The following is a 14,211-nucleotide window of genomic DNA, read 5'->3' on the forward strand; positions in this document are numbered from 1 at the left end:
AAACTGACTCCCCTCTCGAAAAGTGAGTCTTCTTTTTGGCTGGTTTCCTTCACCCGTGTCTGCTCCTTGCACCCATGTCTGCTCCTTGCACTTGGCTTTAGAAGAGGGAAGATTTGGCGGGTGGCGATGAAGGAGAGAAAACATGGAGTTTGAAAATGATTTTTTGGAGAAGGTGGCCGATTATTTTAGGTATAGCCAGGTGGTCGCGTGTAGGAGCGCATGTATATTTGCATGTATTATAAAATAGCCGCGTTCATACACACGATTTTAGACATCTAGACGCGTTGTTACATGCTATTTAAAACAGTGAGACGTGCTATTACACGCGATCAACACAGGATATAGAGACTTTTTATACTTTCATTAAAAACTGATTATGATTATGTGTTTACTCTTTTGTACATAGGATGTCATCAACCTCCTCAAGCAGTTCTGGTGAGGATGAGACAATGCGTCATCGTAATCGCCATGTGTGGTTGGGACAAAGGATCAAGTGTATGTGTAATCGATATCAAGGATGCATTGTACGAGCGCATCGAATTACCTTTAATCACATCTCCATGTATGGAGAATGGAATCAAACAGGTTATACTCTAATTGAGCAGGATGCAGTACCACACCCTAACATGGTGTCCTACACGCGACGAGGGCACGCAAAGCGTCGACGAGATGATGCTAGAGCTTCGGGATCTATTGTCAGAGATGAGTGGGAAAGGGATGACAATAGCCTTGCACCCCACGAAGTTGTGGAAGAGGAAGTGTTTGATGATATGGTGCGGTATGTTTTTAGGGATGATCCCAAAGGTATGGACGATGATGATATGGAACAAGAGCATCTTTACAAGGCTTCATCGACACCGGTTTTTGAAGGGTACACATTCTCTATTTTACGTGTTTCACTTGAACTACTCAATATACAAACAGTTTATGGATGGAGCAATGCAAGTCTTGACGCATTATTGAAGTAAGCATTCTAACTTGCAAATTTGAATTAGTGGTTAAGGATTTAGGGTTTAGGGTTTAGGGCTAATTGATGATATTGGATGCAGGCTATTATCAAACATACTTCCAAAGGGGAATAGACTACCCACCTCAAGAGACATAGCGAGGCGCTATGTGACATCTCTTGGAGGATTGGATTATGATCGCATACATGCATGCATCAATGATTGCATTCTCTTTCGTGGGACGCATAAGGAGGATCGACATTGTCCCACTTGTAGTGAAGTAAGGTATAGAACAGATGTGAAGAGTTTTGATGTACCTCGTAAAGTCTTGCGACACTTTCCTATAATTCCTCGCATCAAACACATGTTCAAGTGCAAATCCATAGCAGAGCTCATGTCATGGCATTCCTCACATCAATCGGATGATGGCATGTGGAGAGTTTCCACAAACACTCCTGCTTGGAAGCATATTGAAGATGAGTGGCCCAGCTTTAAAACAGAGCCTAGAAACTTGAGACTTGGCCTAGGTATGGATGGAGTGAATCTAGTTGGTTTCAAAAGCACCGCATACAGTGTGTGGCCAGTTGTGTTGGTGAATTACAACCTTCCACCATCAATAGAGATCAAGAAGGGACATCTTATGTTATCCCTTCTAATTCCACGGAAACACAAAGTCAAGCATATGGATGTTTAACTTGAACCGTTGATTGATGAGTTGGAGGAAATATGGAGAGGTGTTGCAGTGGTGGACATTAGTAGGCCTCCCTCCTCTCGACACTTCGACTTAAAAGCAGTGTTGATGTGGACAACGCAGCATGTATGTCCTGGATATAGTGATTATTCTGTTAAGAATTCTAATTACCTCCCTACTCTAATACTATTGGCTATATTAATTATAACTATTGACTTTATTATTCTAACTTTTATTTATATTTTAACAGGTTTGAAAACATCGGGTAAACATGCATGTCCTGTTTGTGGCCTTTCGTTAGTACATGAGTATGCTGACGGTTTGTGTAATACCATATTCGATAATCACCATCGATTTCTCCTGTCAGATCATCCTATAGTATGTTGCTAGTAAGAGTAACATTCCTCCACAAACACTTCGTGCAAAAGATTGGAAGCGTATTGGAGTCTACAAATGTTCTTCCTCTAGATGGCATGAGCAGGTACAGTAATGTATTTCAATCTTGTTTTGTGTAGTCTCTAATTGGATTAAAGATCACATAGAGCAATCCCTTGTGTAGGTACTCCATTTTTTTCCGGCTACCATATTGGACCCATCTTAAGATCAACCATCTTCTTGATCCCATGCACATGATCTTCAAGAATATGGGATCTGGTATTTGGGAACATGTTATTGGTAAACGAGACAATGTTAGCGTACGGGAGGACTTGCAGGTCACAGGACGTATGCGTCAAGCTTGGCCACGAGAGGAGGGTGGGCATGTTTGTCTTCCGCCTGCACCATGGATTATATCAAAGAAAGAGGAGAAGCAGGTAAAGCAGGCCATCACCACTTTGCGTACTCCCACTGGATGCATGAGATCATTGAAGGGAGCCTTTACAACAACCACTAAGAAAAGAGGCGTTGAGCAACTATATGGGTTGAAGTCCCACGATTGGCACAAGATGCTCCAAGTAAGTGTTTTCCAAGTCTTGTACGTTGAAATTAAATTTTGTAATGCCATAAACCATACATACATGTGCTCTTATGTGCGCAGTTCATACTACCTACTAGCATCGACCATTGTACAAACAAGAGTTTAAAAAAATGTATTTATAAGATGGGCGAGCTTGTGAGGTATGTAAAACCCATGTCAGATCACCCTTCATTATACCTTGCAAAATGAACGTGCATGAGGTATAACGTACTATTCATTTATTTTTCAGATATGTTAGTTTCAAAGCAATTGATCCAGCCACGTTGGATGATGCGCGTGTTATGGCAGTGGAGGTGGTTTGTTTAGTAGAGGAGACTTTTTCGCGAACCATTCTCACAAGTCAACTACATCTCATTGTGCATTTAGTGGACGAAATTGCTTTATGTGGCACTGTGCATGCACGTTGGATGTTCTTCCTAGAGCGCTTCTCATGAAGACCTTAAAAGACTTTGTGAGGCAAAGTGTAAGGCCCGAAGGAAGCATGGCCGAGGGTTAGTTGATACAAGAGTCTCTTGTATATATTTCAGAATTTTTTGGTTAGGTGGACAGCTCTTTGTCGCCGCAACTATGGAGCAATGAAGAGGACTTGAGGATGACCTCTATTGTGCCTCAAGGAAAAGGACAGAGTAAAGTAATTGACAGAACATTGATTGATGATCTCAATTTCACTTGCATCCTTAATAGTGATGTGATGAGCAGATGGGTTACAAGATATGAGGATGCAAAGACAAAAAGGCAAGCGGAAAGAGCTCTCTTTCGGAGGCAACATGGCTCTCGTAAGGCGTACCCTAAGAATCTAGCAATACTTTCGAATGATATCCATGTTGATTGGTTGCATGAGGAAATGGAGAGAGCAGAGAGCGGCGAGGGACTGCATATCACGGCGGAAGAATGGGAGTATGCACGAGGATGCATGTTAAAGGTACATAGAACTAATGTTTTGCATTAGTTGTAAGTGATTTGCTTTTAATATTTATTCACATTGCTTACACAAATATTGCTTCTATTTTGGTCCAGTGCACTATGTTCAATGCTATATGGTGTGAAGGCAAGCATTTTTTAACACAAAGAATTGATGAAAAGAGGAATACATAAGATTACAGTGTCATTAGTAGCTTTGAGGGAGCCAATGGAAAAATGGATGATTATTGTGGCACAATCCAAGACATATTTAGGCTTGACTTTCGTCACTTCTTTGTGTATGTTTTGGATGTCAAATGGCAAATGAACGTGGTGGAAAAAGGGCCTAATGCAACGATAAAACGCCATGCAAGTGGCTATGTAACTATTGGCTCTACAAAGTTTTGGCAAACAAAGAAAGATAGGCTCGTATTGCCACAACAATGTGAGCAGGTATGCATTTTTTTACTAATGTGCTCCATGTACATATATATCTAAGCTCGTGTACCCCTTGACTCTTGATATGCTAATTAATTACTGCAGTATGTGTATTTGAGTAGGTTATCTATCTGCCAATGGTGCATGACATTAAATGGTGGTACGTCATCCCTATTGCACCACGTTCCAAAGTGATGTATAATACATTCACTGATATGGAGCATATGGAGGATGTAGCAAGCCGCAATGAAGATGATGTCGAACATGCCAATGAAGATGTTGTGATCGATGATCAAGAAATAAGAGATGATTCATGATAATGAGGATGAGCGTGCCATTTCTCATGATCATGAGGATGACCCTACCATTGAGGATGATGGTGATGTTGATGAGGATGATCAGGGCATCGATACCATTATCAATGGACAGAATATCGATAGTGGAATAAATTTAATCGTAGCCTTACAAATTGATCAAATGGATATTGATGTTGATCGTTTGGCAAGGATGGATCTTATTGAAGATGAGATCGAACCCTAACCAATCCATCACTGTATCGTTCTAAATTTATGACATTTCTATTGTATATGTTGTCTTTTAATTATCATCTCATGATTTATTTTTGAATATATTACATTGTTGTAAATGCATGTAGTGGGATTGTGTAATGATATATACTGTAATGTACTATGAGATGGTTTAAAGAAAATGGTTTTTAATTTTGTAAAGGAATGGAGTTTTTCTTAATAAAGTTCTCTGTTATCGCGAGTAATAAGGCGTGTATAATTGCACGTATATACACGCGCTGGTACACGCGTTTTTAAAACTAGTATACACAAAAATTTAGATGCCAATATACACGTGTTGTTACACGCGTTTCTGAAACCAGTATACACACGAATGTAGATGCCAATATACACGCACCTGATACTACTCATATACATGCGCGACCATACACGCGCCCGAAACTTATCGCGTGTATCGAACGCGTGTATAGCAGCAATGTCTTGTAGTGTTGACAATAGATCTGAGAGGCTTGCCAAATCTAAAAACAACACTTCCACAACTTCTAGAGAGTAGAGATGGATTCCCAATCAATTAAGACGTCCTCAAATACATCGGGGAAGTACACAAACTCTCTTTTTTATTCTTTTGCTTTAAATTATTTTGATATTAAATAAATAAATCGATAAGTGTGTATATGAGAGAATTTGAGTCGATATAGGGTGTGCTTAAGGATGAGTAATTATTAACTTTATTACTTATACATGATCTCCTTATTCTATACGAGTCATAGAATAAACACTTTTGGTGGGATAAAGAATTAGAAGATAGAACATTTAACTAGTTTGTGACTAGATTTTAGGTATAACCTTAATTAGGGGCTATTTTGCAAAGAGTTTATCTTTCCTTGTGATTAGAATAAGATCTTGAGGTAAACACAAAAGTTTTAGAGGACAACTTGAAAATCTACAAGAGTGTATGAGATGCTAGAAAGCCAAATCCCTTTCATTTTTTAGTTATTCGAGTGCAAAGTGGGGCACTTGGATGTTTTTGACAATTTTATGTTGAAAACACAACTTTGGCCATTTTGAACGCTCTCAAAAAGACCTTAGAACTCATTTTTAGAGAACTATCATTGAGATATGTTTTATACATAACTAGAATTCCTAAAACTTTGTAGTTTTGACTTTTCTCTAGATCCAAATAGATTGGAAGATATTACTCTCCTAGAAATTGTCAAGCTTTGCATTAGAAATTGTCATCAAGATTGGCTATCTTATCTATATAGACCGGATGGACTAATGCAAAAGCATATTTAAGACTCAGCTATAGTGACGAGATGATCTTGCTCGTTAGAACATGATAATTGATTATGTTAAAAACAAAGATTCTCATGAGACTTAAAAGACTAAAAGAAGTTAAGGACTATTTGAATTGAACGCTTGTTTTATACCTGAAGTTTATTTTGATTGATTTGAATATGCATGTCTTGAAAGATTATGGACTAGAGATGAGTGTGCAATGATATGTATTTGTAATTTCTTGGTTTTGGAATGAATGATTGATATGAATGTGTGTGATGAGACTCGACATAAAATTTTCAGATTCGGGCCGTCGTCCTTAGACAGGGAACGTCGGATAAAGAATGAGATTTATGCCCTCTGGGAGCCATGTGGTAGAACCCAGAGAGGATGAGATTCAGAAAGAGGCATACCCAGGATAGCCGTGATGTCCAGTGTGGAGGTTCGGTGGGGACGGGAATCGGAGAAAGCCCTGGATTGGCTAGATTTTGGTCATTATGACTAACCATGTTGTCGTGCATGGTGATGATGACAGAATCTTTGAGATAGACACATACATGATTGATTAAGATGCTATGCTTTAATTGATATATATTTATATTATGTGAATGTTTGTTTGAGATTACATGATTCTTTGCTTATGTGATAAGAATCTTGGATATGGCATGCATGCTTGTTTGCTATTTGAGAAGGTTGATTTGATTGTATTGCTATGTAGAAATAGCACAATTAAGTGAGTTTTAATATTTTCTTAGATTAAGTTATATGATTAAGATATGACAAGATTTGGGACTGTCATAGTTAGTATTAGAGCATAGGTTGGGCAATCCGCACTTGATTGCAGATGTTGTCGATCTTGGATGATAATATTATTTTTTATTTTTGTGATATAGCCAAGAGTTTCTTCTCCTTGAGAATTTTTTTTAACAATTTTGTTGTACAGTCACAAGATGACCACATCAAAAAAATTCAGTAGTCAACCTAGGAGCTTTTACAAAGATTATTTTGTGTGGGTGTAACTCTTGAGAAATTTATCAAAGTAATTGAGAGGCATGAAGAATTGGGGGAAAGAATAAGAGCCATCCGCGTTCGAGCTTCCACATGGATTTGAATGAAGAAGAAGAGCGTTTGGTTGAGAAGATGAAGAGATGCAAGATCGTCTAAATTTTGATGATAGACAGGGTCAACGAGAAGGAAAAATTTTATATAGAATATGAGAATGCAGATGGGCGAGAAGAAGAATGCTAACCAACATTTCACATATTTGTCCCTAGAGATGGTGAAAAAGACCTATGTTTTTGTTGTTTAAAAAAGGGTTATAAAACTAATGAGTGCAAAAACAAGCCAGCATCACATGAGGTGCGTGAGAGATTAACTACAAGAGATCAGAAAACAAGGCAAAATGTGCAAGAGAATGTATGTGGATTTGCAAGTAATGACAACACTCAGGGAGAAAGAGGAAAAGTTGTTGCAACTCTAGCCAAGGAGATTGAGGAATATGCACATGTCAATGCTGATGTTCATGTAGGTAAGGCCAAAAACTGAGCTTCAATTATTAAAATTCCTATCAAGATTGTGAATACTGTATTTCAAGTGTTGATTGACTCAAGAAGCACGTATAGTTTTCAATTACCCCATGTGGTAAAACAGTTAGGAATAACTTAATTTTATCAAAAGAAGATTATGGTAGAGCTCGCTTCAGGAAATCAATAGACATTTAAGGATTATGTCAAGAATATGTCTTTTGTTTATAGGCAACCTCAAGTCAAAAGCGGATTTCCATGTGTTGCCTTTTATGGATGGATTGGTTAATGCCTGGAAAGGCTAGTTATGTCATGAGAAGAACGTTTGCATGATTGAAGATGATGATAAAGATTATTTCTTACAGTGTAAAAGAAATGATGTAGAATTTAGAATGATGTCTTCTTTGAAGCAGCAATAAAAGGATTTCATGTAGTATACTATTTGCTTATTAAATAGTAAGTTATCATTATGAAGTTAATAAGTGTATTTTTGAAAATCAATATCTATTGTGAAGGTTACAATTCCATCAATACAAAGATTATGTAACCACATTTTTTCGTAAAGTTGAAAAGTATTTCATTTTCTAAGCTCCTTAAAGGAAGAAAGAGTAGAGGATCACTCTCTTGTGAAAGAAATTTGACTAAGTCTAAAGCTGCAAGCAAAGTGAAAATAAGAGCTTGTAAACTGTTTGATTACGTTGAAGTTTAAAACAAGGTGATGATAATATTTTTCATAAGATTTATTATTGTTTATTAAGTTGTGATTCCAAGAAGGCTTATTTATGACATGGATAGTGATTGATTTACAAGATCAAGGTACTTTATGTAATGAAACAAGATCTATCTAGTCTCTTATTTGGAGTTAAATTTTATGGAATTAAGATGAGTTTAGGAGGCCTACTAAACTCTATTGTATACATGACTAGCTTAACATATAATTTAATCATTTATCCAAGATAAGATCTATCGAAGATATGAATGTAAGAGAGCACAATAGTAAGAGAAAAGAATACTATAGTATTGAGAGTCTAATAGATGCAGTGATTACCGAGTATGTTGATTTTATCCAACATATAGGTAAGAGAAAAGAGCTTATTATATCAAGTTAAGATCTTAGATAGGAAAGTCGTTAAGTTGTTCTTTCATTGATATGCATGTGTATGATGAGACTCGACATAAGATTTTGAGATTCAGGCCGACCATCCTTAGACAGGGAATACGAGACAGAGAACGAGATTTATACCCTCTGGGAGCTATGTGGTAGAACCGAGAGAGGACGAGATTCATAAAATGGCATACCCGAGATAGCCGTGATGTCCAGGTACAGAGGTTGGGTGGACGAGCATCGGAGAAAATTGCCAAAGCATCTTCGAGAAAATCTTTACGAGCTCTCAAATGAGGGCAAGTGGCATCTAGACTGGTACATGTGGCATCTATAATGGGACAAGCGGCCTTATACTTGTCAAGTGAGCTAAGACTTGTCAATTAAAGTAGCCGCTTTCTCCATTCTAGAGCATTGAAGCCTCGAATCTATATCACTTCTCATTTTTCAAGCACTTCTCATCAATTCCATCCTTGGAATACAATTGGTACGTATTGTCAACAGTGGTCTCTACAGCGGTTGTCATGGCCAGATTGCACCATATTCAGTGAAACCAAGGTATGGCCAGAGAAGATAGTTTGCTGGTTGGAATGTACATAAATTAGGGATAGGGTTTTCAAACGCTCAAAATCAAAATTTTTGAATTTCAACTCACTTTATTGGATGTATCCGGCTATGAGCATCTATTGTGAAGGTTCAGGCACTTTGTGCCTGTGGTTTGATACAATAAATTCCTCCAAAGGGGGATGGGCATGTTTCCCTTTTAGTGAGGTTTTGTTTCTAGTCTCTTCTCCGAAATCCTACTTTCTTCCAATATTTGTGATTGTTCATTAAGTGGATTTGTTACGAGTAGTTCATCAATTTTGTCACTTTCAAGCTAGGGAGGATGTGACCAACCACCCACCCTGTACATTTCTCATTACTATAAAAGGGGTTTGGTGGACTCTAGGACATCTAAATATTTGGAAAGTAGAAGTTTGGGGAAAGGGGGATTATCAGGGAGGAATACAAAGGATCACACTCCTAAAATTTACGAGAACTCCGATGAACATTGTGTGCCGTCATTACATCTATAATTGAGCAAATACCAAGAGTTGCCGAAGTACCCATGGAACATTAACATTAACCGAAAGTGGATTTGCTACACGGGGTGAGAAGAAGCAAAATTTTAATTGTTTTTTTTTTGGAAATTTTTTTAACAAAAACACCCTCTTACAAGAAAATTGAGCTTTGCTCCCTTAGGCGATTTGAACTTGAGATCCGCACAAATAGAAGGTTAATTTTCACGAATATTCAAGGATGGACGAGGTACTGAGCAGTCGGCCAGCCTTCCCAGCAGGCAAACACGAGCTATATAAGAGCGGCTGTTGTACTATCTCACGAACTAAAATATTGGAGCGAGGCGCAGCAGACACAGCTTGTCGTCCAGCAATCGTCGTTGCACGACGTCGTCCATCATGCGGCGAATCAGTAGTAGCATCTTCATGATTATTGGCGGCGGCCTGTTTGTGCTCATGTACTGCTGCGTGAGAAGCAGCCAGGCGCGCGTGAGCTATCATGACTGGGAGGAGGCGCACGCGACCTTCTACGGAAGCCCAGATGGATATTCCGGAACCAATGGTAACTTGAATTAACGTAGTATTTTATACTATTATAAGAATATCAGGCAGCTAGCTAGCTGCTGTGTGGTGACATGACCGTGTATTCTTTCTTATTATATTGGATTTTGCAGGGGGTGCTTGCGGCTATGGAGACCTCCGGAGCCAGGGCTACGCCACCAACACGGCCGCTCTGAGCACAGCGCTCTTCAACAATGGTGACACCTGCGGAGCTTGCTTTGAGCTGGTGTGCTACGACGACGCCCAGTGGTGCATTCCTGGCCACCACCGCCTCGTAGTCACCGCCACCAATTTTTGCCCACCCAACTACGCGCTGGCCAACAACAACGGAGGCTGGTGCAATCCCCCGCTCAAACACTTCGACCTGGCAGAGCCGGCGTTCCTACAAATCGCCCGCTACCGGGGCGGCATTGTCCCGGTGAGATACAGGAGAGTCCCTTGCGTGAAGCAGGGCGGCGTCAAGTTCACCATCAACGGGAACCCCTACTTCAACCTGGTGCTGCTCACCAACGTGGGCGGCAGCGGAAGCGTGACAAGCGTGTCCATCAAGGGATCCAAGAGCGGCGGCTGGATCCCCATGTCCAGGAACTGGGGCCAGAACTGGCAGTGCAACACCGTCCTCACCGGCCAGTCGCTCTCCTTCCTCGTCACCACCGACGACGGCAAGTCTCGCACGCTCTTCGACGTCGCCCCCTCCAACTGGGGCTTCGGCCAGACCTTCGAAGCTCGCGGCCAGTTCTAAACATTAACGCTACAAATAACACATGTCCAATAAATATAGGGACTAGCTTTTTATATCGAGAATGCAGATTTTCTTTTTTTATTTTAATTCCAATCACCATTTCGATGGAGTAAAGCTCCATTGTAAACCCTTCATTGGGTTTCTCAATACCAGGTGAAATTCCATCCAGTGAGACGGCACCCCTTGAATGCACATCAAACCTAGGTACTTTGCAAGCATGTGTCTTTTGTGGATCTATGACATGCACTTGCAAAGTACTAATCGGTTAAGAAGACAACAGTCATTAAAGATTAGCGATTAAAATGGTGATTACAAATTTGTGAATAAGTACTTTATTGAGAATTAATATTGATTTGATCAAAGATTCATCACTTAATGAATGAGTTTTAACTTAGGGGGGTCACAATACATTGGGTTCTCTAATTACCATTTTGATGGATTAACGGTTGATTAAGGCTCTAGTATAAACCCTTGATTAATTTGTTAACATGGATGCTCTATTATAAACCTTTCATTGGGACAAGCTTTGCCACCACTACTGGTATTGAATGAAAATAACATGGTAGTCTTTATATAATTATTTGATATAGGAACTAGCTTTGCCATATGATGAAGCTTTAACCTAGGGTCATAATTTAGTGAGAATTTCAATCACGATATTGCTGTATTACAACTCAATTGTGAACCTTTCATTGAGCCATTACTTATGATTGCTTGTGAGTGGATGAATCGTTGTTCTTACTTTTCACCATGCCCCTTGTGCGCTTTCTTATGTTTTGAAGCTAGCACTCTTAGAAAACCAATAGAAAGAAACTAGCACTGTAAGGAAAGCGATAAGGGGAAAAAAATCCTCAATTACAAAAATTGCGATAGCTCAGCTTCCTTCTCTGTAACATCATATTAATCGAACCATATATTTTTACAAAACGTAACATTGCGGTGTAATTAATTGATCACATCCAAATGCCTATCATCTTGTCTAATGCTAGCTTTTAGCATGACATTATAGCTCAATCACGATATTGCTGTATTACAACTCAATTGTGAACCTTTCATTGAGCCATTACTTATGATTGCTTTGTGAGTGGATGAATCGTTGTTCTTACTTTTCACCATGCTCCTTGTGTGCTTTCTTATGTTTTGAAACTAGCACTCTTAGAAAACCAATAGAAAGAAACTAGCACTCTAAGGAAATACAAAGAAACTAGCACTCTGAGGAAAGCGATAAGGGGAAAAAAATCCTCAATTAAAAAAATTGCAATAGCTTGGCTTCTTCTCTCTAACATATTAGTCGAACCATATATTTTTACAAAACGTAACATTGCGGTGTAATTAATTGATCACATCCAAATGTCTATCATCTTGTCTAATGCTAGCTTTTAGCATGACATTATAGCTCGATCACGATATTATTGTATTACAGCTCAATTACGTTCATCGATGAGAAGGAAAGAAAGAAGATTTGTAGAGTTGTAGCTAGCTCGTGGTGTACAAGCAGACTAAATTTTGACTCGATCAAACCACTTGTAGTATAGTTGGTATATCCATAGTACTATCCAACAAGCTAAGAAGTACTTGATTTGGATCCATATTTTGAGTTTTAGGACCATTTTCCCATTCTCTGTGTAGTAGTGCGATAAAAAACCTAAAACAAAGAATATTAGGGCTATTCAAAAATCTTCTGCTCTTGCAAATTTGCATTCTATGTCACAATATCTTTCAATAGAGCCCTAGATCATCACATTTTGACACCATTTGAGCCTTCTACAAGCCATTTTCCATTTCTAGCCATTATGCCAAGTCGGCGTCCATTTAAGCAAGTGATGGAACTTCAATTCAAGCAAGTGATGGAACTTCAAGAGATAAGGAAAGATAGGAGAATGGTGAATGCATATCTTGTAGAGGAGTACACTAGTCTAGATGAGATCATGATGTTGATGATGAGGACATATCTCAAAGTATTTTGCAAGTAGATGAGGACATTGGTCTAGATGAGATCATGGTGTTGATGGAACTTGTCCACATACATGCCCAAAGGGTCAATCACAAGGGCAAGTTTGTTGAACTAAGCAAGATAGAAATGATTCAATTGGTGGTACCCATTCTTGGCTACATTTCATGATTAAATGGCGAAGGAATTCTGTAGAGCGGTTCTCTGAGCTACCATGCAATATAGTGCTCATAGAGTACTACCGATCAACAAATGTGTTAAGAGATACAATGTCAATCCGAGGACTCGACCCAATTAGTGCATGAAGGCTTATCCCTTGAGGGAGAGCTCACATACACGAACCACCACTTGACGATTCAACCATTCAACACCTCAATCAATCTCTCAATCCCTTAAATCCACTACACTAATCAAGAGAAAAAGCAATGCATGGCAACATTGATTAAATCTTAGCTTTCCCTAATGCCAACAAACCCATAAGCGTACATCTACTAACCCACAAACCCATAAGCGTGCATCTACTAACCCACAAACCCATAAGCGTGTAACATTCACAAACCCACGACCTCATAGAGAGAGTCTATCCATGAATAACTCATTGCCAAATGAAGTGGGCAAGAGCTTGCATCAATGGAGACTACACACACACACACTACAAGCATGCAGCATACACAAGAGAAAGAAAGAAGCATTCAACTAATCATAGATTAATCTACTTTAATGATGCTAAAACAGATTAAGAGAAAGAAGTGGAGCTATACTCATTGGAGCTTGATGCTCATTAGAGTACAATAGAGAGAGAGTTAGAGAGTTGCCATAGCTTGAGAGCTCAAGAGCTTCACTCAATAGCTTATGAGAATGGCCAAAAACATCCTCTTTCTTTAGCTAACATCTCTTTTATAGAGATGTCACTAACCCTAACCCTAGGCCTCTTTCACACATGGGCGGACAACCCCATAAGTGAGCCTTGCTTAATACATTTAGAACTCTCATTTAGAACCCACATTGGCCTAAAACGATTTACATTGCACTTCAGCACAAAAATATGGAAAAATTATGTGCGTCTTTATGTTCCCATGGCTACAATCCCACTCTCTCGCATTAATTGCTTCCGGCCTCCTTCCAGAATCCGTGTTCGCGTGAGTGTTCCCGTGGAACATTTCCCCCTTCCTAAATCGCGCACGTCCTCGGGCGCGGTAGAAACAAAAGCTGCAAAAAACAATGGAAGACAAGTAAAGCCCTTTTATTGAAAAAAAAACCAGAAATGACAATCTCACATGTGAGAATGCAAGTGAAAGGCCGATTAGAGTTTTAAAGAGTGCTAAAAGAAGCGAGTAAAGACTAGTCAAAGTGAGACTAAGTGGTAGATAGTGCTATGCAAAGGCAAGTGTATTTGTACACCACAGGTTATGACCGCAGTCTCAATGTCCTACAAGTGTTTAAGTTATTCCTAAGTGGCAACCCTACTCCTAAATATAAGCCATGGTGATTGGACCTTTCTTTCTTTCTTTTTTTCT

The 14,211-nt window shown here is 39.2% G+C and overlaps 1 protein-coding gene across 1 annotated transcript; it reads left to right on the forward strand.

Annotated features, from left to right (window-relative positions):
- The first annotated feature begins 440 nt into the window (after positions 1–440).
- On the forward strand, positions 441–10,743 carry LOC147617382 (expansin-A2-like). Its single transcript, XM_086775393.1, has 2 exons — positions 441–453; positions 10,115–10,743. The coding sequence occupies exons 1-2, from the start codon at positions 450–452 to the stop codon at positions 10,741–10,743; spliced, it is 633 nt and encodes a 210-aa protein (XP_086631519.1). The 5' UTR covers positions 441–449.
- Positions 10,744–14,211: the final 3,468 nt, after the last annotated feature.

The sequence above is a fragment of the Cibotium barometz genome, chromosome 36, assembly GCF_041138505.1.
Source record: "Cibotium barometz isolate CiBa-2024 chromosome 36, ASM4113850v1, whole genome shotgun sequence".
Classification (NCBI taxonomy): Eukaryota; Viridiplantae; Streptophyta; class Polypodiopsida; order Cyatheales; family Cibotiaceae; genus Cibotium; species Cibotium barometz.